The sequence below is a fragment of the Balaenoptera ricei genome, chromosome 7 (genome assembly GCF_028023285.1).
Source record: "Balaenoptera ricei isolate mBalRic1 chromosome 7, mBalRic1.hap2, whole genome shotgun sequence".
NCBI classification, from domain to species: domain Eukaryota; kingdom Metazoa; phylum Chordata; class Mammalia; order Artiodactyla; family Balaenopteridae; genus Balaenoptera; species Balaenoptera ricei.
In genome coordinates this window covers 31,759,299-31,784,813 of record NC_082645.1, presented here as the reverse complement: position 1 = coordinate 31,784,813, position 25,515 = coordinate 31,759,299, and the positions used below count along the sequence as shown (strand labels likewise).

Below are 25,515 nucleotides of genomic sequence, written 5' to 3'. Positions count from 1 at the left end.
GAGAGAAGTATGTAGAATTAGCAATAGAAATTTGGGGAACAAAGATAAACAAAGCCAGACACTAGTTAAAGTGGTAAAGACAGATTTTAATTAGTACTGTACTATTGCAGTAAGGAAGAGGGTCCAGCATGAACTGAACTCAACTATGATTTGTACAGAGGTGACTGAATGATTTAAAGGGAGAATGACGGAATAAGGAGTGGGGTAAACAGAGAAGGGAAGAAAAAAATTACAAAGGATGGGTCCGTGTGAATTTGATTAGGCTAGCTGTGTCTGCTAACTGGCAGTTATCAAAGTTAGGATTCTGTTCTCCCATGGAGACTGGGAGACAGATCTCCTATCTGCCTGATGATTACATTTCAAAGGAAGAGCTTTCAGATCCTCGAGAAAGACACTGTTGAATTGTAGGAGATATGTGTACAATAAAAGGGACAGAGGAAGGATCCACGACTGTAAGCTCTTTTTAGTAAATGCTCTGAGGAAGGGTGGGCAGGGACCTATCAGCAAGTGTTGGCTGGAACGAACAGTAAATTCTTTTAGCAGCTTTGAGTTTTCTCATTCAGGTACTTTAAGGGGGTCTAGGGTCATCCTAGGGATGCTGCCTTGAGCTGTTAGAAAATAGGTTCGTGTTTGTTTAATTTTTTAATGTGGGGGGCAGGGTGTAGATGAACTCATTTGTGCTGAGAGTTTGTCATTTCTGTTGGCCCAGATTGAGGCTTAGTCCAGAAAAGGGCTCAGAGGAACATGGCTAGGAGAGAATCTTTGTCAGGGGTCATCCTGCAGGTGCTTCTATTGCTAAGCTATCTTATATTCACTAAGAGCCTTGAGGAACACTCATAATGGGGATTAGGAGGGGGGGAATAGGAATAGATAGGGAGAGAGACAAGAATGTATATAATAATGAAAGTCAAGCAAGGACAGAATTATGGGAAGAAATAAAAGAGAATGAGACACTGTGAAGAGTGGCATATAAATCACCAAGGCAACACTGAAATCTGTCAGGAAGAACAAAAGGCTAAGCTAAAGTTGTACCAGATGAATTTGGCCCATGATTCTGTCCCTTCCTCTAAGAATCTTCCATTACTGAAAGAGAAGTACAGCGTTGTAGGAATTATGATGAGAGGTCCAGAAAGGCATAAAAGCTGACGCCAGTAGTAAAGACCTCATTAAAGTGATTGAACCTATTGTCCAGTTTTTGGTAGGGCAGATATCATAGTCTGAGTACAGTAATTAATTGTATGATGAAAGGCAGATTTCGTGCTCAAACTTGGAGGTGCAAGCAATTATTAACTTCAGTTTTCATGAAAATGCTGACAAATAAGAAGGTAACAGGTGGAAGAGAATGAGAACCAAGTTGAAACCCAGGGCTGGTGCTGATGTAGAGAAAGTTGTAGCAGTTGAGAAATGGTGAGGATAAGTAAACCAAAGTTCTGATAAATAATTTTAGGTGACTAAAAATGATAAGGATGGAGACAAAGGGAGGAAATAGAGAGGTTTAATACTTTGCTCAGAGGTGAATGTAGACACTAATGCTGGTGAGAAATAGAAATTTTAAAAATAGGTTGCATACTGACAAAGGATTAATCTCCAAAATATACAAGCAGCTCATGCAGCTCAATATCAAAAAAACAAACAACCCAATCCAAAAATGGGCAGAAGACCTAAATAGACATTTCTCTAAAGAAGATATACAGATTGCCAACAAACACATGAAAGGATGCTCAACATCACTAATCATTAGATAAATGCAAATCAAAACTACAGTGAGGTATCACCTCACACCAGTCAGAATGGCCATTGTCAAAATATCTACAAACAATAAATGCTGGAGAGGGTGTGGAGAAAAGGGAACCCTCTTGCACTGTTGGTGGGAATGTAAATTGATACAGCCACTATGGAGAACAGTATGGAGGTTCCTTAAAAAACTAAAAATAGAACTACCATATGACCCAGCAATCCCACTACTGGGCATATACCCTGAGAAAACCATAATTCAAAAGGAGTCATGTACCATAATGTTCATTGCAGCTCTATTTACAATAGCCAGGACATGGAAGCAACCTAAGTGTCCATCGACAGATGAATGTATAAAGAAGATGTGGCACATATATACAATGGAATATTACTCAGCCATAAAAAGCAATGAAACTGAGTTATTTGTAGTGACGTGAATGGACCTAGAGACTGTCATACAGAGTGAAGTCAGAAAGAAAGAGAAAAACAAGTACTGTATACTAACACATATATATGGAATCTTACAAAAAAAAAATGGTTCTGAAGAACCTAGGGGCAGGACAGGAATAAAGACGCAGACGTAGAGAATGCACTTGAGAACACAGGGATGGGGAAGGGTAAGCTGGGATGAAGTGAGAGAGTGACGTGTACATATATACACTACCAAATGTAAAATAGCTAGCTAGTGGGAAGCAGCCACATAGCACAGGGAGATCAGCTCGGTGCTGTGTGACCACCTAGAGGGGTGGGATAGGGAGGGTGGGAGGGAGACGCAAGAGGGAGGAGTTATGGGGATATATGTATATGTATAGCTGATTCACTTTGTTATACAGCAGAAACTAACACACCGTTGTAAAGCAATTATACTCCAATAAAGATATTTTTTTAAAAAATAGGTTGCATAGACTCAAATGATTAGCTTTAGGGAGTAGGTGAAAATTGAAGATATTTTAACATGAATGCCTGTGTAACTGAAGTGAATGTGGTAAATGTGGTGATGTAAGCTTATTCGAAAAAGCACATGTAACTCCCTGAATTTTTAAACTTAAAAATCTATACCACATAATTTAGCACTTAATAGCATGTTAGTGGTAAAAAGGGGTATTTTCTTCTAGTAGATTCTAGGGTCCCCCTTTTTGTGTATTCCTTCTTTACAGGGCTGAGCACATAGTAAGTACTCAATAAATAATTCCCTTTATTATAATTACTTGCTATTGGGTATTTGCAGGCAATTTAACATTTTTTATTTTGCTTTAAATATTAGTTAAGTGTGTTTATGATTATATACCTTCTACTCCATTTAAACATTTTTAAAGTCAATTTTAATTACTTAAACCACATTTCAGTGGGAATACCTTATAAGGTGAGACTTTATTTTTCTTACTGATATGTTTAGTTGGCAGGCCAAGTGTTTTTTCCTTACATTACAGTATTTTAATATTGTGTGCACATATAATATATAGTGTTTTTATGTAATGAATTTATTATATGTGTGGAACAAACATAAAATTCTGAATATAGCACGTGTTTTAAAAGATCAGAGAATAATCTTCATTTATTTAAATAAATTTTCTAATACCTTGTCATACTGAGATGAATGTCAAAACACTCTGTTATTTCCTAGAGATCAAATGTTTCTATCCATCTCTTAAGTTCCTTTCTAGTTCTATACTAATTTCCAACCTTTTTCTTTGCAAAACCTGGCCATAAAGAATCGAGCCTTTTTCTCTCTCTCTCTCTCTCTCTCTCTATATGATCCTCGTCATCTGAAATGGCTTTTCTTTGTTTTCCTGCTCCATTAACTGCCCATTAAAAAAAAAAATCACCTCTATTTATGTCTTTACTTTCTTCCTTACATATCTCTGTCTTTGTCTCTTTCACATTATGTTATCAAAATTTAATATTTTCTAGTATTTAAATTTTCTAATAGTCCCATCACTTTTCCACCTATGAGGTTATCAAATATTTACATTATCATCCTACCAGTAATAATAAGAGTCAAAGACACAGTAAGTGGTTTGGATAGCTAAGCTTATTCCAAGGGATGAGGAATAAATAAACTAGAGCTAAACTTCTTTAATAAAGAGAGACTTATATATACAAATGCAGATTGTAGCCTCTTAGAGTTCAAAACCCACTGATATAATAGTTAATATTTCTAGTATTACACTTGTGGAAAAATGGGGATGATAATTTATCCAACAGAGCATCAACATTGTTAAGCATAATTGGCTATAGCCTTGTGTAGAGCAATGCAATAATAATAATATTGCCAACATATATTAAGCCCTTTGTGCTAGACACTGTTTTAAACACTTTACCCATGTTAACTCATATGATCATCCCAAGTGTCTTATTAATTTAATACTATTATTTTTCTCATATTACAGAGGAGGAAATGAAAATACAGAAAAGATAAATGAATTGTCCATGGTCAGGGCATATAGCCTGTAAAGTGATAGTACAAAGCCATTATCTGAACCCAGAGTTTGTGCTCTTAATTATTATCCTATATGCTTCTCCAATATTCTAGATCTTATAAAATAAATTAATAATTAGGCATATAGAAATTAAAGCATAAGTATACAGACACTGCCTTCAGTGTATTAATGTAGCGGAAATTCATGTATTTATTCCACAAATAATTTCAGTTGCTTGTTCTGTGCATTATAGTGGGGTGACAGACAAAAAGAATACAAATAACAAACAACATTCTAGTAGATTATGACATAAACAAAGGGCAAAGAAAAAGAAATATATAAGCATGTAGATGGTATTTAATTCCATGGGAATAAATGAGGTAACAGAGGGTAGAAAAGAAAGAGAAGAGGACCTTAGATAATACCTACATTTAGATGTTGGTTGGAGGGGTTGATAGCAAAGATACTGGAAAGGAGATACCAGTGAGATATGAGAAAAACAAGAGAGAGCATGCCAAAAAACACAAACAAACAAAACAACTTTTGAAAAGGTTTCAAGAGGAAGGAAGACAGTGAAAATCTGCTAAGTAACTTGGTAAGATGAAGAAAATGTGCATTGGATTTAACAATAGAGAAATTGCGGGTTATCTTAAAAAGAGTCGTTTCAGTGTAGTTTTTATAATAGAAGTCAGATGATTCAATAAAACAGAGGCCTTTATGTTGTAGGAAAGAGCAGAGAAAACAAAATGACCAACATCCTTGAGAAGGAGAGAGAGAAGAGAGCATAATCCAGAGCACAAGTAGTGGATTTCTTCTATATAGGGAGACAGACACTTCTCAACAGGAGGGAACAAGATACAATTGAGATAGATTTATAGGTTTGGTGGGAAGCTAAAGGATATGTTTCTGAATGAATGCTAATATTAAAAAAACTGCTTTGGAAATATTGCAAATAATTTAATTGATTCCACAGTTTTATTTTTTCCATCTAACTTTGTGATTTTATCAAAGAACAAATAGTATATTTAAAATATTAACAATGAAATGACCCATAAGTAATATATATATATGAAACAAGAGGATTATTATGACATTGATCCCTTAAATTTATCCACTTGATACTATAATGTATACTCTTAAATAGTTAATGTCTTCATGCAATGTACAGTTATAATGCTTAAACATTTTTGAAAGATTAGTCTCTTAATCTGTTAATCTCATTACTTTCTCTTGGATTCCTAATAACAATAGCTCTAAAATCTAAAGTCAAATTACTATGCAGATTTATATTATTCTATGAAGAATTTCATCCTCTAATTAATATTGAAAAGATATTCCCTCAAAAACACATGTTGCTTTATATATTTGCTTAGTTATTCTCTACTCCAAAAAAATGACGACTTCAGCTTTTCTGAAAGAGGCAAGCTGTTATATACGAAATCCTTTTAAAAGGACAAGAACCTTGGTATCTAAAAATGAAGATAATTTACTATTGTTTTTGATTATCTAAAGCTACTAAAAACAAAACTAGTTTGTTACTTATGCTTATTTGTTCTAAGCATTGTAGTGATTTAGAAAAAAATTACTCGATTTTAATTTTTTGTATGTAGCTTAAATACATTGATATTAGATCGTTATTTATATATGATTGTAAAGGAACAATTTTGACAACAGAATATGAAATGTTAGCTTGTACTGAGTCTCATAAGTTTAAGACCAATAAGCTGATACAGTAACTTCAAAATGCCAAGAACTGGCAGAGGAACAAAGGGATGCCTGGAATAATATTTTCTCCACTCCACGGAAATCCATCAATAAGAGGTAGAGATGAAGCTAACGCAGGTAATTATGCTGTGAATCAGAATGACATAGAAAGGGTGACACGTATTCAAGTCAGAGTGATAGTAAGGTCTGAAATCTGCAAATTAAAGGGTTATTATAATATATGTGTTTGTCTGTGAGTGTGTGTGTGTGTTAGGTAGAAGGCAGAATCAGACAAGAGATAATGGTTGTAGGACATGGGAGAATACTGAAGGAGCAAGTGAAACTGTGAATCAGAACCAAACAATGGGATGTAGGGAAAAAAAAAAGGCTATCAGAAATGCTAGACCAGATATCTGAAGAAGGAAGGGTAATTAAAAGAAGGAAAGAAAAAGAGGAGAAGGAGAGGAAGAAAGGAGGAGGAAAAAGGGGAAGGACGAAGGGGAAGAGAAGAAGGAGAAAATGCGTACATTAATGGCTGGATAAAACGTTCCATTTCTGGTGCAGAAGTCAACAACATTGTAACTGCTCTTGACTGAATTCAGTTTATAGGGCTCTTGTCCATTCTGGAATGGGAATCATAAAATCATCAAAAGCAACGTGTGTGTGTGTGTGTGTGTGTTCTGTCCAATTAATTGTATGCACCATATTTATTACTTACATAAACACATGCAATCAACAAATGTACAGCAAATACTTTTTCTTGAAATTACTAATTTATCACCAAAGAATAACTGGTAAACCGGGTATAGTACTGCATTTCTGTTAAGAATCCTCCTATACAGATGGCCGTCAAACAACATGGGGGTTGTGGTACCAACCCTCTGAGCAGTCAAAAATATGAGTATAACTTTACATTCGTTTCTTCGTATAGGCGGTTCATACACAGATTCAACCAACCACAGGTTGTGTAGTACTGTAATACATAGTGAAGAAAATCTGGGTGTAAATGGACTTGCGCAGTTCAAACCCCTGTTGTTCAAAGGTCAACTGTACTTGTACTATTTCTAGATTACCAAAGCCCTCATTTCTATGCCTCTTTCCAGACTGTATTTTTGAAGTTGTTTATCATCTTTTCTTCTACATAAGGAAGTCTACATTTTATGGCCCATTAAAAATAATAAAATATAATAATACATTGTAAAACATTAATCATTACTAACTTAGGAAGTTATCCTCTGAAGCGTATTTAAAGCAAGAACACCTGGAAAAGGCCTTAAACCAGGGAAACACATATCTAATAGTGGACTTTGAGAAACTTGAAAGTTTACCAGGGTCTTGGTTTGGGTAAGAAGACCTTCCTAATTTCTCTCATATCATATGAAGAAATTATTGTCTATGCTAAATGTTTAATAAGTGAATTGTTTATAAGTTGAGATTGTTTTACAGAGTATGAATTCATTGAGGGAAATGATGGATCTTATCCAGACCCCTGAGAATGGGCAGATACACCTCTTCCTCAAGAATGTTCTGGTTTATGATTTTGGCCTGATGACTTACCTCACTTTCTCACAAAGGAAATGAGGATGAGTTCCAAGTCACCTTGCAATTATATTTCTCAAATAAAGTCTGTACATATCAGATCTCCTCGCCTTGCTCTGGAGGATGAAGTATGATGTAACTGAGGATTTTAGAAACCATAGGGTCTATGCCCTTCCCTGGGAGCCCTTGGCATACCAATGTTGGCTTCATTTAGGTTGAGTCAGTGCTTATCTCCAATTACTCCTGAAGAATTTGTTACTGAACTGGTTGCCTGAACCCGTGCCAAGGTCCTAGCCAAGGCCGAGTCCATTTGTCTCTGTTGAGAGATTCTTTTTCCGCTCGGATTTGCACAGCCAATCACAAAACCGATGCTGAGACTGGAACAGCATAATTTTTATTCAGTGGTAGAGAATGGAGAATTGGGAACTTAGTTTGCAAATCAACTTCTCAATTCAATTTGGGCTGAGACACTATATACATAGGAGGGTCGAGGTAAAAGAGAGGGATTTGGAAAGAGGGAGGAATATTCATGACTTATCTGAGAACAGGGGTGTGGTTTGTACAGGAACAGAGGCAACACTCCTTTTCAGTCCTTGTTTGAGCTTTTCCTGTTGTCATGGCAACTGGCAACTGTCACAATGCTGGTGGGTGTGTCATTTAGCATGTTAATATATTACAGTGACCATATAATGAGGCTCAAGGTCTACTGGAATTGAAATCTTCCACCATTTGGGGCTTAGCTGGTTATAATCAGTTCTTGTTTTTCTCTTTGCAGCTTCCCCCTGGAACTTAGATAAGAGCAATTGGTTTCCATTTGAGGGAGGGGCAGGGGTATGATTCTGGGGCAATAGCCTTGGTGACAAAATGACACAACTATAATTACCTATATGCTCAATTTTTTCATCTCTTATATGTCTTGGCTTACATTAGTGATGACACAAGATAGAGGCATTTGTTGAGACCTGAGTCAGTATAATTTTCAACTGAGTCAGGAGTTCAGGTTGATATTCAGACTTTGAATGTTTCTAAATCTGGAGCAAAAAAAAAAACACAAAGAGTAAGATTAAGAAAAAAAAAATACACTGTTACTTAACAGCTTCAAGTCTTTTCAGTTTGCTTCCATACTCCCTTAGGGCAAATTGTTCCTTTGTTCTGGGAATGGGAAATAAATAGGCCTCTTTTGTTATGCAGTGTAAAACTAAGACTCTCTTTTGACATGGAAATATTTGAGATACTCTAGTTCTAGGGAATTAACCTTTGGGATGATAGTAAAAGCCTGTCTTTGTTAGAGATAGATTGCAAAAATAAGAAGTCTTGCAGAGAGGTTGGGTCTCCTCTTGTTAGAGGGCTGAGGGCCTGAAGTTAACGGATCCACATTCATGAAAGGTAGCTTTATTGCAATACATTGGGCACAAGAAGAGTCGAATTCAGATGGTCAAGGGTGATGCAGTTTTATAGATATGTTTGTTGCAGGAAGGGGACCCCTTCCAGGGCCCGAGAGTGGGCTCTTTTTTTAAATTGAACCATCTTTTTCCCTTTATTTATTTATTTACTTACTTACTTACTTATTAATTATTTATGTCTGTGCTGGGTCTTCGTTTCTGTGCGAAGGCTTTCTCTAGTTGCGGCAAGCGGGGGCCACTCTTCATCGCGGTGCGCGGGCCTCTCACTATCGCGGCCTCTCTTGTTGCGGAGCACAGGCTCCAGACGCGCAGGCTCAGTAATTGTGGCTCACGGGCCCAGTTGCTCCGCGGCATGTGGGATCTTCCCAGACCAGGGCTCGAACCCGTGTCCCCTGCATTAGCAGGCAGACTCTCAACCACTGAGCCACCAGGGAAACCCAGAGTGGGCTCTTTTTTAACACTTGGAAATGAATTGTCCAAGGAGACACACATGATGACAAAGCAAAATACTTTATTGGGAAGGAGCACCTTGGCAGAGAGCAGCAGGGTAAGGGAACCCAGGAGAACTGCTCTGCCACATGGCTCACAGTCTCAGGTTTTATGGTAATGGGGTTAGTTTCCGGGTTGTCTCTGGGCAATCATCTTGCTTATACCCATATTTGGTCTGATTCAGTCCTTTCTGGTGGCCCTCACATCTCTCAGCCAAGGTGGATTCCAGTGTGAAGGTTTCTGAGAGGTTGGCAGGACATATTATGGCTGATGTCTCCTCCTTCCTTTTGGCCCCTCCCAAATTCTTCTGGCTAGTGGTAGCTTGTTAGTTCCCAGTTCCTTATCAGGACCTCCTGTTGTGAGGTAACTCATGCAAGCAGTTATTATTGTGTCTGGCCAGGGCAGGTGGTTTCGGTCCATGGTTCCCTAACATGTTCATTCACTGGAACCCACATCATTAGTGGCTACTTGGATTGACATCTTCTTTCCATTATATATCTAGCTACTTTGTACATAAAAGAACTATGGATTTTGGTTTATTTATTTATTGCCTGCCATCTTACTGAACTCCTAATAATTCTCAGCAGATTCTCTGTTGTTTGGGTGGTTAATTACCGAAAAAAACGTTTTTTCCAGTAGAACTGTTCGTTGTTTACATTTTTAGACTGTAATGTAGATATTTAATTTGTTTAGTTTTTAGTAAATTAGACTGTAAAAAAAATGTTGTGCTTTTTAACAGTTAAAGGATTTAAGAACATAAAAATTTAGGTCAAAGTCTACAGGTAAAAGCTATTTCTGTAATTAGGGTTGATCAGGGCTGACACTCCACACATTTGGCAGTCTGTACTGGGCCAATCTGAATGGATGTCATTTGTTCAGGTCAGACATTGGCCAGTACCCTTTACTGGTACATGTCAGTCTCAGTGTGTGATTTGTTAATGGCCTTAAATAATCTGAGGAGATTTTTAAAAAGCCTATATCTAAAAGATCTTTTAGATAATCATTTTATTGTATTAATAATTAATGCAATTTAATTAATACAAATTAATGTGGGTAAAAAAAACCTGAAAATGACTAAAGTCTCCAGACAAAGGGGTGGCAAGTCTAATTTATAGTACCCAATCTGCATAGAAATCTATTGCAATCCATTCACCAGTTCAATAGTTAGAAAAGTAAAAATAACCCATGTAGTTAATCACTTGTATCTATCAGTTGATTGACATTTGGGCTGTTTCTGCCTTTGGCTATTATGAACAAAGCTGCAGTGAACATTCGTGTGCACGTGGATATATGTTTTCATTTTTCTTGGATGGATGTAGCAGTGGAATTGCTAGATCATGTAATAACTATATGTTTAAAATTTTGAAAACTGCCAGACTGTTTTCCAAAGCAGCTGTACTATATTGCATTCCCACCAGCAATGTATGAGGGTTCCAATTTCTCCACTTCTTTGTCAAAACTTATCTTTTTGATTACAGTCATCATAGTGGATCTGAAGTGTGATTTTGATTTGTATTTCTTTGATGGCTTATAATGTTGAGCATTTTTCATGTCCTTATCAGTCATTTGTATACCTTCATTGGAGAAATATCTATTCAAATTATTTGCTCATTTTTTCCGTTGTGTTAATTTATTATTGAATTGTGAGAATTCTTTATATATTCTGGACACAAGACCATTGTCACATAAATAATTTGCAAATATTTTCTCCCATTCTGGGGGTTGGCTTTTTACTTTGTTGGTGGTGTCTTTTGAAGTACACAAGTTTTTAATTTTGATGAAGTCCAGCTTATCTATATTTCTTTTGTCATTTATGCATTTGGTGTCATGTCTGAGAAGGCTTTGCCTAACCCACGTTTATGAAGATGTATTCCTCTATTTTATTCTAAGTTTTGTAGCTTATCTTCTGCATTTAGGTCTAAGATACATTTTGAATGGATGTATGTGTATGGTATGAGGACATTATTTTTTTGAATGTGGATATATAGTCATTGTAAACCATTTGTTGAAGAGATTATTTTTTCACCATTGAATTTTTCTGGTACCTTTTTCAAAAATCAATTTACCATAAAAATAAGGCTTTATTTCTGGACTATTGATTCTGTTTCATTGATCTGTATGTCTAGCCTTATGGTAGTACCACACTATCTTGACTACTGTACCTTTGTAGTAACTTTAAAATCAGAAAGTTTGACTCCTTTAACTTTGTTTTTCTTTTTCAAGATTATTTTAGCTATTTTAAGTCCCTTGGATTTTCATATGCATTTTTAGGATCAGTTTGTTGGTTTCTGGGAAAAAACCATCTGGGATTTTGATAGGAATTACATTGAATCTGTAGATCTATTTGGAAACTACTGCCATCTTAATAACATTGTCTTCCAGTCATTAACATAAGTTACTTTTCCATTTTTTGTCTTTAGTTTCTTTCAATGATGTTTTGTAGTTTTTAATGTAGAAGTTTTAAGATTATAATTCTTTTGCTAAAGTTATTTCTAATTTTATTTGCCTGTCATATTTTCTACTCTTTTAAATGCTGTTATAAATGGAATTGTCTTCTGAATTTCATTTTTTGATTGTTCATTGCTACTGTATAAAAAATACAACTGTATTTTGTATGTTGCTTTGTACCCTGCAACCTGGTTGACTGTTTTTATAATTCGAATAGTTTTCTACTGAATTGCTTAAGATTTTGTATATCTAAGGGTATATCACCTGCAAAAAGAGATGGTTTTACTTGTTTTCCAATCTGGATGATATTCCTTCCTTTCTTTCTATCTTTTTTTTTTTTTAATGTAAAAAATTTTCCCAATTACCCTGAGTGAATTTCCAATACAATGCTGAATAGAGGGACAAGAGTAGACTGTCTTGTCTTGTTCCTAGTCTTAGGGAGAAAGCTTTCATTTTTTTCATGGCTAAGTAAGGTATAAGCCTTGTTTTGTTTTTTGTTTGTTTGTTTGTTTTAGTAGATTGATTTTTATCAATTTGAGGAAATTCACTTCTATTCCTAGTCTGTTGAGTATTTTTATGATGAAAGTCTTTTGGATTTTGTCAAGTAAACCTGTAGATTAGCCGTATCAAATAATTGGCTCATTGTAATGAGGGAAACTGTACACCAGAAGAGCTGTAGGTTATCTCACCCCTATCCCAAAAGAGAAGGAAAAGTAATTATAAGAGGATTTTTAGAAAAAAGGTGAGTTTAGGCAAAATTTAAGTAATATTTTGTTAGGCTTAAAGTAAAACAAGGCTATGTGTACTCTCTAGAGTTCAACATCAGGTCTGGAGTGTGAACTGGACCCAGAATCTTGTTTCTCTGGAAACTATATAGTAAGATATATGTGGAATGCCGTGTCCAGAAACTTTTTATTTTAAGCTCTGTACCTGGGTTGTACATCGAGCCTGCTTCTCTGTGTCTTGAGATCCTCCAGACAAGATTGAGATGCTTCATACTACTGACATAATTTCCAGCAACAAACTTTCTGATATTCTTTGGCTTTAGAAAATAAGCCAGTGAATAAGAGAATATTATACTTTCAACAGGGAGGCCATTACAGTTGTAGCATGTCCTTTAGGTAAATATTATTTCCTGTTAACTTTGTGATAGGATTTATCTGTGACAGTTATTCCAGCCAGATGACTGGCAATGTTTCGTACATGTGGCTCCCTCCCAAGAATACTTCACTGGCTTTCCCATTTTGTAGACTCTTATCCTGCCTTTACAGCACTGCACAGGCAGGAAGGAGCTGTTTTCTCTTCTTCAGTCGTGATGAGATGAAGGTGTTTTCTCTATGAAGTCCTTGGCTACCTGCCAAAATAGCACTGTAATAGTTATTTTCTGAGTTATGCCTATTCTACAGCCTTGAGTTCTAACTCTGTATTCTACATCCTTGAGTTAATTCTGTATTGATTTACTCTGTTCAATATTTCAGGACTGGTTGATGGAATAAATAGGCATTTTACTTTAGTTTTCAGACTACATAATTATCTGCCAGGACCAGTGACTCAAAGTACTTATTTTACCTGTTCAACTGATTCAGGAACTTTAGTGTTCATGCACATGCAGACACACACACACACGTATCACATGATGCCTGTTATAATGTTAATTTCTTAGTATGCCTGCCAAAGTTGTATATATATATTTTTTCTTAAATATGCTAAGAGTACTAACTCAGAGAAAAACAGATAATATGAAGGAATGTCTATCATAAAATAGACAATGTCTTTATGTTATCTCGACTAAAATATTTTCATGATTTTAAAATTTAATATTTTCATGATTTTAGAATATATATGTATATATTCCTTTTCACATTTTTTTCCCTTATAGGTTATTACAAAATATTGAGTATAGTTCCCTGTGCTATACAGTAGGTCTTTGTTGGTTATCTATTTTATATATAGTGGTGTGTGGTTTATGTTTTAATTGGCTATTTGCTAATGACAAATACAATTTTTATAGGGAGTTAAATATCTTTTTTTAAATTAATTAATTTATTTATATTTATTTTTGGCTGTGTTGGGTCTTTGTTGCTTCACGCGGGCTTTCTCTAGTTGGAGCGAGCAGGGGCTACTCTTCGTTGCGGTGCATGGGCTTCTCATTGCGGTGGCTTCCCTTGTTGCGGAGCATGGGCTCTAGGCACGCAGGCTCAGTAGCTGTGGCTCGCAGGCTCTAGATCACAGGCTCAGTAGTTGTGGCACGCGGGCTTAGTTGCTCCGTGGCATGTGGGATCTTCCCAGACTAGGGATCGAACCCATGTCTCCTGCATTGGCAGGTGGATTCTTAACCACTGCGCCACCAGGGAAGTCCCCTAAATATCTTTTTAAGAGATAAATATTTTAAAATGCAGCACCAGATTATGATTAAGTGTACTGTCAGGTTGTCATCTATTACAAAACATAAAACAAAAGAGATTATACCTGGACAGTGAGATGTATTATGTACTCTAGTAACCTTGGAACTATGTCAGCCATAGAAAAGAAGCATCTGCTTCATCTCAATGGTAATACCAAGTGGTTTCTTCCTGATTTGGCAGGAAAAAGTGGCCATGAAGAAGATCTGTCAAAGTCAGTGGAAGGGGAAGATACAAAATTAGGATGGATGAATAATTTTGATTTGCTTCGATTTTTTCAGAGCTATGCCGTTTCTCATTCTATTTGTGGATGATGAAAGAGTGGAATGCTGCTTATACAAATAGAGTTGGCTTCATTTCTGAAATGATATGAAAGTGCTAAAATACAGTGGAATAGATGATATATTAATTAATAATTGAAATACTTTTGACCATTATCAACCTCCCACCTACTCACCTCATATAGGAATACCATATGATTCATATAAGCAAAGCTGTATGGATTTTATTATGATTGTGTTTTATAATGTTTTCTTCCATCATCTCTGGCTTAGGTTTCCATACTAATCACCCACATTAATTTCTTATAAGTAGTTTTGTTGACTGTGTGAGAGGTTATTCATGGTAAATTACTGGTGATATAATTCACCCAGAGTCAGACAAGTTGAATCTAATGAATCATTTGTTTGGTTCCAGCTTGATGTACATTGAGAATAAGCAATAGCTGCTATAAATCCATCTCTAAATAATAGTGCTGAAGAATATAGGCTTATGGAAGCACATGGACCTGTGTTAAAAATCTTGCTTCAATACTATTAGTTCTGTGACCATAGGTTTCAGTTTTCTTCTTAGGAAAGAGGAACAATAAAACTAACTTCACAGAGTAGATTTACACATAAAGTGATGTATGCAAAGCAATTACACAATTCCTAGCAGAAAGACAGTGTCCAATAAATGGCAGATATTAATTTTATTAGTGGATTTTCCTCTGTTGCATGTAGAAAAAGAACAAAAGGACAAAATTTTAATAATGTTCAAGAAATGTAGTTCAAAAGGTTTTTTTTTTTTTTTTAATTGAATAGTACATTTATTTATTTATTTATTTATTCATTCTTGGCTGTGCTGGGTCTTCGTTTCTGTGCGAGGGCTTTCTCCAGTTGCGGCAAGCGGGGGCCACTCTTCATCGCGGTGTGCGGGCCTCTCACTGTCGCGGCCTCTCTTGTTGCGGAGCACAGGCTCCAGACGCGCAGGCTCAGTAGTTGTGGCTCACGGGCCCAGCTGCTCCGTGTCATGTGGGATCTTCCCAGACCAGGGCTTGAACCCGTGTCCCCTGCATTGGTAGGCAGATTCTCAACCACTGCGCCACCAGGGAAGCCCCAAAAGGTTTTAATATTGTTTTGCTCTCCCACTAAATCCTACTGACCACCAAAGTAAACATTTACCCATCTCAAACCTGAAAACAGCTCTTTTCATCTACCTGTTTTCAGAAGAGCTTAATAATTCTTTTGAGAGTCCTTAAGAGAAGAGCAATAGAAAGACTCTGCCTGTTATAATGTTAATTTCTTAGTATGACTGCCAAAGTTATATATATATATTCTTTCTTAAATTAAATATGCTAAGAGTACTACCTCTGAGAAAAACAGATAATATGAAGGAAAAACTATAATAATTTGGTTATACTTAAAGATGTACACAAAGCATCTCTATGAAAAATGAACCACTTATGTTATCCTAGTGATTGGAAACACAATTTTAAGAAATAATTACTTTTGTTTTTCATATTGTCACGTTTATGTATTAGGCTATGGGTACTACCATTTATCTTTTTCTGTCAACATTAAAGCATGCCTTAGCTCACAATTAATTTTATTTTCTTTTGTTTTTGTATCACATTAGTCGAATAGAATAAAAAAAAAATTCATTGCATTAACTTATTAAAACATTCTCTACCATTGTTTGATAGTTGCAAGTGTAGAGTTGTATTTTGGCTTTTTGATACTTTGTTGTAGTTTTTAATGTGTTTGTTTTTCCTTGATGTCTCTAGATATAGTATCAAGAGAAAACTCATTATGATTGTACTTAAATGGTATCTCTGACATATGATTTTCAAAAGCATCGCTAAAGTGTTGCACACTGGATACTTTTTGAAAATTAATTACTAAAATATGAAAATAAAAGAGAGCCACCATTTTCCTAAATAAAAGGCAGTTACTTGATTAAGGTTTTTTTGGATAAGAATATTCAGTCTTTAATGCATGTTTTTGTGTAAACTTCTCCATGAGCAGTTCACAGCTCAGTTTTACAGTGTGTAATCAGCTGTCATTGTAGGCATTATGTAGCATTATATAGGCATCATAATTATTATATTTTTGCTTTTTCTGTTCAGAAGCCAAGTCTTTTGTAGATAAAAGTATAATTTTTTTCTTTTCTTTCCCCCATCAGATGTGGGTTCTGTTGAAGGGCTTGCCTATCACAGAGCCTGGGATACACTGTACTGGACCAGCTCCACTACCTCATCTATCACCAGGCACACAGTGGACCAGACTCGGCCTGGAGCATTTGACAGGGAAGCCGTCATTGCCATGTCAGAGGATGACCATCCTCATGTGCTAGCCCTAGATGAATGCCAAAAGTAAGAAATCTGTATTTCTTCATTATAATTATAAGTCAAAGACTATCAAAATTATGTTAATTTTAAAGAGAATTAGCTTTAAAAATATGGATTTCCTTTGAAGTTCTCTTTTCACAATGCATAAAACTATTTTTTATAAGAGCATTATAAATGTGAATAATTGAAATCTGGACTCTTTAAATGCCAGGCATCACCTCCATGAGAGATTCAGTAAAAGCAAAATTAAAGGATGAAAGGGAAAATAGAGACAATACTGTGATTGAATAGACATTTTTCATATATGAAAAAGACATTAATGCATCACTGATTGAAATGATAAATTTGAAACAAAAATAAAACTATTAACAAGTATTGAAACCTAAAAGGTGTTTCTGTAATTCAATTAAGTAATTTTAACAATTGGGGATCTGTCCAATTGAAATACAGAGGAAATTAATAACAGCAATAGATCTTTGTGTGCAGCTATAATTTCAACATTAGATACTTGACAATAGTCTACATGGTCCACATCGGTTTGATGATATATTGTGCAGGTATTTGTAATAATACTTATGAAGAATTCATGGCAAGAAAAAATGCTCAGGCTATAGTATAAAATGTATAAAAAATAAAACAAATTAGAAAAAAGTCATGTTTCGGGGGATGCTATAAAGAAAGCAATTATATGAAAACTGAAGAATGAAGCTCAGGTTAAGTAGAAAACAAATATGTCTATGGAGTTTCACTCTTATGCAATATGGTAGGAATATTTGTTAACTACTAGGAAGTCCTTTTACTCTTAAACAAAACAAGGACACAGAACTTAGACCTATCTGGTTTCACTGACGAGAAATAGAACTTAGTTTAGGTGTGTTGAAGAAAAATGGAAGAATAAAAAACAATGACTGATAAACACTAACCATGATCACTTGAGAGAAGAAAAGAGCACATGAATTACTCAGTGTGAGAATAACTCAATATGGATACTCTTATAGAACTAGAGATGAGAATTGACTTACTTAACTTAATTAAACATATTTAACTTATAAATTAAGACTCTAAAGTTTGAGAGATGCAGGTGAAGAGAAGGTTGACTCCTCACACAGATTTGGTTACTTAGTTCAGGTGGACACAGGCCTTTAGATGCCTGGGCAAAGGTAGTTCTGCTCACACCACTGCCCTATCACTAGGGTTTGTTGTTGAGTCAGCTACATTGATTCACCAGGAGACTCTTAGGACAATAATAAATATCCTAAAGTTGATCAAAGGAATTTATAAGACAATTTTCAGGTAAACATGAGGGAGATCACTGATGATATTATACATGATTAATTTTAGTTGATAAGTGATTTATCCTATAATTATCAGTTACATAGGCTAAAATTACACTTTCATCTTATATATGGTGAACTGTAAATTAGAATTAAACACACTAAAATATTTTAATTGGAAAATTATATGTAATTAAAGTTTAAAGTATAAAAATATTTTTATCATTAAACATATTAATGACACCTTCAAATCACTTTCATATGTTAGTTGATTAACAGAAATTTTAAAATCAAGTCAATTTCTAGATGAAAGACTACTTGAGTTCAAAACTTGGCTCTGTAACTATAACTAATATTCAAGCTCTCTGGCCTCTGTTTTCTTATATGTGAAAGGGTAAAATTAAAGAAGTACTAATACCTTGGAAATTCTGTAATTCTAAAGCCCACAGTCTAGAAAAATATTGCAAATAAATTGTGTATTTAATACCTCATATTATTTGGATAATTTTTTAAACTAAATTTTTCATTTTAAAAGTTACAGGATGTGGTTAAAACTACCGCATGATTTAAGAAAGTGGAATGCCATTTTTTTTTTTTTTTTTTGCAAATTTACTGATTCATAGGACAAACTATTTTGACACTTTCTCACTTAGAACACCTTTATGTTCCACAGAATAGATTAAAATGCTATGAAGTATTTTAATAAAGAGCTTAGATGACCCAGCTTTCCCTAATTGGTGGGGGTTATTTTTTAAATTTGCAAGTAGAAAGGTTTTTTGTGTGTGTGTGTGAAGTTGAGTATTGTCTAGTAATAAGTTTTTGCATAATACTCAAAAACCATATATTGAATAATTATGTTGGCTATAATCCTACATTGTCTTTACATGTCTTTACATAGGAATGATATATGCAATCTTGCTGTAAATATGAAATATTATTCCAATTAGTTTTTCTTTGTATTTATTAAACATATTTTTTCAAAATGTAAAGCAGCCTGCCTGTCAGCCTCCCTCCTTCCCTTCTTCCTTTCTTTCTTCCCTTTCTCCCTTCCTCCCTTTTTCCTTCCTTCTTCCTTGCTTCTCCCCTTCCTTCCTCCCTCCCTCCCTCCATTCTTTTCTTCTTTCCTTCAGTTCAAAAACTGATCTTCAAGTAAACTCTTAGGGATACTCCTAAATATAAAGGGGGAGAAAGAAGAACGGTTTCAGTAAAAATGGGCCTTGGAGACTGGAACCCTACAGCCTCTCCACTCTTCCAGTGACTTCTAAGGGCTTCCATAGACTCCTAGGCCTTCTTCAAAGAATAGTTTGACAAACACTGATTTAAAATATTCTAGAAAATCTGTGAGTAACAGATACTATGTTTAAGGATTTGAGAGTAACCCCTGGAATTCTGGAAACAGCATTGTAATTTATAGAAAAATCACACTGATAAACAGAGGAGGGAAAAAAGACATTAAAGAAATATAGGAGTTTAGTAGTTTCTCTAAAACATATACAGAGAAGAATGCAGAATTTAAAAAGCAAACTAGAAGGAGAGAGAGATTTTGATTTTCACCAACTGAAGGAGAGAAATAGTGTTAGGTTAAGAACGATGTCCAAAATGATAACACAGGATCTGCTGAAACATTATAATAATAAGTTAGAGTATATTTGCAGTTCATAGAAAATTTAAAATAACTATTTTTGTCCCTGATTAAAATAAATCTTTACTATGCATCAAACTGATTCAATTTAATTAAATTACTATTTGAGAGATAATTGTTTTTCAGAAATATTTTCCAGGTCATTTAAGAAACTGAGAAAAATATATATACAACTATAATATACATATTTCCCCTTATTACTAAAACTTCCTCAAGGGTCAGAGAATATGAGATAAATAATTTTGCTTCTTTTTAAATAATTTGACATTGCCATGTTTCTACTAACGTTGTTACTGTTAATGAAAAATTTAAGCTATTATCACAATTTTCATTTTAATTAGTTTAATGTTTTGGACCAACTGGAATGAGCAGCATCCAAGTATCATGAGATCTACTCTGATTGGGAAAAATGCTCAAGTGGTGGTCAGTACAGACATACTCACTCCAAATGGACTCACCATTGACCACCGTGCGGAGAAGCTGTATTTCTCAGATGGCAGCCTAGGAAAAATTGAAAGGTGTGAATATGATGGATCCCAGAGACATGTAAGTTAACTGAGAATTTCTTGATTACAGATTTGAAAAATGATACATTTGAAAAATACATGCTTTATATGTGCCTAAAATATGCATATCAAGGGATTTCAAAATAGCTAATTGTTTGAACCAATACAACTGAATCATCTGTTCAGTGAAAAACAAAACTGCAGATAATATTTTGAAAACTTTCTTTAAGTGCATTTGCCACCATGGAGACAGTCCAACTCTTATGGAGAAACAATAACTTGATTTTCTCCTAGTTATGAATTGAATTGGTATTGTTAGAGTGATTTGCGTAAACTTCATTGTTATTTATAATTTTTTAAAATGTGAAATGAAATTGGTTAGTTGCCCTAGGATAAAAGAACATTAGAAAGTAATGAAATGATCCTCTGTCTGTGTTTGGGTCCTCAAAGCAACCTCAGAAGCTTTGAAGAGAGAAGAGTGGAATTCCTTTCACAGTCAGGCTCATTCTCTGTCTCTTTTCTCTGAATTCCAAATAAAATGTTAATGGGAGTGTCTTTATGCTGCCTCTGGAGAACATTTACAGGAGATATTTAGGGCCTGTAGAATGGTGAACGTCCAGTGCCTCACCTTATCTTATGAGGACGGTAGCCCTTGGCAACTGGGAAAACTCAGGGTTCAGAAGGGTAAGATCTGGGTTGTTACCAGAGGAACAACTGGAGGAATCTACCCCAGCCCCTCTTCACCAGTGCATGCTTGAATAACAAAATGATCCTGAGGCTCTTAGCTCTTCCACTGAGTTTCTGGAAGGACCATCTTCATGGGCCATATTTTCTCTATCACAACTACAGTGCCTTATGGTATTAAAGTAACATAGAGAATATGTATGAATAGCTGTGGCAGTATTTCAATAAAACTTTATTTACAGAAACAGGCAACCAAACAGCAGGCCATATTTGCTAACACCTGATTTATACCATTAAGCACACTGTTTAATTCAATTGAGTATATACCTGTACATATATATCTACATATTATATCTAATATAGATATATATATCTATACCTACATACATATATAATATTAAATATATATATACACACATTATATTATATAGAGAAACATAGATATTTATCTTAGGGCAACTAACTAAATGTATATGTACATATATGTGCATATTGCATATACATATATTGCCTATATGTATATATGTGTGTATATATAGTTGTGTGTGTGTGTGTGCATGTATGTGTGTGTGAGTTTCTTGAGGAAGGAACAAGTGCATTGATTTACATTCTAGGACAGGCACCTCATCTAATTGTGGAGTGGATACTTCAAGTAGCGGTGATATAGTACAGTTGAGTGCTTAAGGAAAATTGAAATAATCAGCTAAGATCTGATGAGTTCAGTTTGTGCTAAAGGCAATAACTCTGATCACAGAATTCTATGCCTAAATTCTTGGTCTATCTTTTCAATTAAAGGCCATGTGACCTAAGGCAAATTACTCAGTGTTTATGAATTTTAGTTTTCCGACATGCAAATTTTCTACCTAAGTTTCAGGGTTATTATGAGGATATAGTGTGAAAACATATGCCTCAGAATACAACAAAAAAATCCTAAATGAACTTAGTGGGTAATGCTTTTGAAAAATAGGTAAATCATTGTCCTGGATATGGTATTATTTTTTATTATGGACTAATACAGAAAATGCTTCTGTAACTCCTCCTAACAACACTTTGTCCACTTTAACTTATATTTTATATGCATGGTTTTCTTTTCCCTCCTCAGTCTACTGTTATGTATGACACTTATAGCTACTCAAGGTGATCTAGTAATCAGATAGCTCTAATCTAAATAATTCAAAGCCTTTCTTTTGACATTAAAAAAATATGCACAGTTATGATTCCAACTCTCCATTTCCCATCCTTGTCTAAACCAGGATAATTTCTGGCTGGTTGTAGTTAACAATACTATATTGTACATTTGAAGTTGCTAAGAGAGTATATTTTAAAAGTTTTTACCGCCAAAAAGAAATTGTAACTATGTGAAGTGATGGATATATTAACTAAACTTATTGTGGTAATCATTTTGTAGTATATACATATATCAAATCATTATGTTCTATACTTTAAACTTACATAATGTTATATGTAAATTATATGTCAGTAGAGCTGGACAGAAAGATTTCTGTCCTGTAGAGATGAAAATGTTGAGTAGAGAACATTACTTTAAAGGGTACGGGTGTATTCCCCCATACGACATTGATCCATTTTGTCTCAAAGTCAGAACTACATAATCCTTTTCCTCTTCTCCAGTAAATCAGCTTTACCATCAAAATTTCTGGTTGGGCCTAAAAATTGGGAAAATATTTCAACGTTTATTGCGTTCTTACATGCATCTCACTATTTTGCTGGCTTTCCAGATTCTATTGCCAGTGTTGATCATGGGTACTTTGAATTTACCATTAACTTATATACTCTTTGTGATATCCACTGTTTCCTATATTTTAGTCATGATTTTACAACTAGAACTTGTTATCTGTTCCTGAATTGACATGAATTTTTTAATTGACATGAATTTCTGAATACTTATTACACTTTAAATTGCCTGTTTTCATGAACAATCAGCTGTTTATATAATCTATTACTAATATAAGCATAGAATTTTGAGGCTGAGAATATAACTGAGGAGTTAGGTCATCTCCTATTATCTTTAGAAAAGGTTAAATATGCAATCTGGCTTATGTTTCAAGATTTTAAAAAAGGATATTTCCTGAGGAAGAAAGAAATACTACTTATTCTGAAAAAAATATTCTGGGGATATGGCATAATATTATAGAAGTCTCAGAAACTCTAAAAACTCTTCTGTTATCTGATAACTGTTGAAAAAGTGGACCAATTTGTCTAATACCCTATCCATTCACTCCTCAGTTTTATATGTTTAATTACATGTACAAAAGTGTGAACGATATCAAGTATTAATTTGATTTGTGCCTATCCACTTGAGTTGAAGTCTTGGAAATCAAAGGATACCTTTTGGAGCAGATTTCTTTTTTAAATCCTCACAGAACCTAAGAGCTCCTTATCTGAAAAACTTGCATGTAACCAGTTCATTCATTCTAATCTTCATTCGATCTCTCTGTACCAGGCCCTTTTGTGTATGTGTGTGTGTGTTTCCTACTATGTCTGTTCCTCACTCCTATATGGTTCCCCTTGGGCAAAAATACTAATGTAATTGATATATATCCATCCAATTACATATATATACACACACACACATATACACATATAATACACACGCATGTATACATATATATTTAAAACAGATCAAGTAACCAACATAATGAATTTCATTTTTACATTTTTGGAATGCACTGTACAAGGCACTGCAGAAATGTGTGATGGGGTATAATCATGGAGTTAAAAAGAATGATATTTAGGAAGTAAAAATATAGAAGGTTAAAATAGTCTACGAAAGACTTAAAATGCCAAGAAATATAAGAAGAGATGTAAAACATTGTTTAGTTTATAAAGTCAAAAAGAACTGAGACAATGCAATATAAATGAGTGGCCAGAGAAATAATAATTTCAGAAAGAAACATTTCCTTTGCATAGATGTATATTTTCTAGCTTTGGATGACACAGATGACCGTAGAGCAGTTGCAGAAACAGAGAGATCAGATATCCCCAGGGGAGGTGACAAATTGGAAAGAAGCTAGACATTAAAATCTGAAATATTTGAGAGAGTATCTTCTTTAATGAAAAGAAAGCAAGCTATTTAATAAGTTAATTGATAAAGTTTGGAGAGATTCTTGTAAATCTAGGCATTTAAGCCTACAAAGTCAGTACAGTGCCATTCCTCTCCCAAAGTGTGCTTGAAGAGCCCGTCTTCTCTTGAATATCCATAGGAATTAAACTGTGTTCAAGCACTGTTTTTAAACTCTGGTTTAAACAAAGTCTGATAGGCTTAATTCCTGCATTACACCGTAAAGCCTTTAAATGCTCATGCACGTTATAAATCTTTAGAATGGAACTCAGTTATGTAGCTTTGTTCTTATCAGGAAATCATTTTTTTTTAACATGGTATGCCATGGGCTTAAGTGTTTGTAGGGATTTGAAAAATACTGATATACAATTTCCAAGTCACTTAGTTTATTATAGGAATATTATAGAACCCATTACTAATCAGTAGATTAGGGAAAGAGATCCTTTCAAACATCAAAAGAGAAATCAGAAAAAAAATGTGATTTTTAAAATACATTTTACCTTTTCTATTATAGTTATGTGATAATATTTAGCTAAACAAATTCATTCATAGGTTTAATTTCTTTTGTCAAACTCAGAGTTAGATTTTATTTTTCTGTTTCATCTTATAGTGAGGTCATAATAAAATACAAGTACACACAGTTTAAATCTGACCTGTATTGATAAAAATATACAATAATTGGCTGTTTTGCTTTTTTTTTTAATTTTAAATACACATTAACTTGTATCGTGGTCCTACCTATAAATTTTATTGAGGAAAGCATTCTGTTTAACAATATACAATTGAATGCTTTTGTGTAATCTAGTTATTAGGGAAAAAAACAGATAATAATTTCATTCTGTTTTATTTTTATGTCTGTTCTATAGCTGTTGTTCCAGTAGATGAAACAATAACTAATATTGACAGGGGCTAAGACAGCATGATTATAGCCTTTCTCCCTGGTGTTACCCTGTAAGTGTTAATCATTTCTTGGACGGCATCTGCTACCTGAGTGACACAAACCCTTCCAGAAGAGATGTTGTTAATATTCCTAGAAATTGCAATTGCTGATGTTTCTTACTTTTGACATTCTTTTAGAAACTTTGCCCAGAGTTTTTTTTTTTTTTTTTTTTGGTTTGGTTTGGTTTTATTCAGAGTATATTCCCAGGCAGAAAAAATAAGTCCTAAGACCTATCTTTAGAATGAGAAGGATACAGGATATCTGTCTTCTAGATAAACACATTCTGATAACACGAACTCTTTTGACTGACAATAGGAAAAATAGTTTTTTTTTAATTAGTCAATTAAAAGTAAGATCAAACACAAGAATATTTGATGTCCTATTTTTTATGGCACCAAGTATTTTCTTTCTCCTTATAGAATCAGTTATTTCATTCCATAAATGAATCAAGAAATAGATCTATCTATCATCTATCTATCTCTCTATCTATTATAATCTATCTATCCATCTATCTATATCTTCTACCTAATCTGTAAATGTCTATGCTATCTACTCTTTTTGATAATATAGTTTTATTTATGCTATGAAACCTAGAGGGCCTGAACTCTGAAACTTATAGAATAAGTTTTGATGCCCAGAAAAG

At 34.4% G+C, this 25,515-nt stretch overlaps 1 protein-coding gene across 1 annotated transcript in view; it reads left to right on the top strand.

Annotated features, from left to right (window-relative positions):
* The window catches only part of LRP1B (LDL receptor related protein 1B), a 1,532,882-nt gene that overhangs the window by 1,174,130 nt on the left and 333,237 nt on the right, over positions 1-25,515 (top strand). The window contains exons 41-42 of the mRNA XM_059927092.1: positions 16,582-16,771; positions 20,005-20,209. Coding sequence (XP_059783075.1) covers positions 16,582-16,771; positions 20,005-20,209 — 395 coding nt within the window. The remainder of the gene's footprint in view (positions 1-16,581; positions 16,772-20,004; positions 20,210-25,515) is intronic.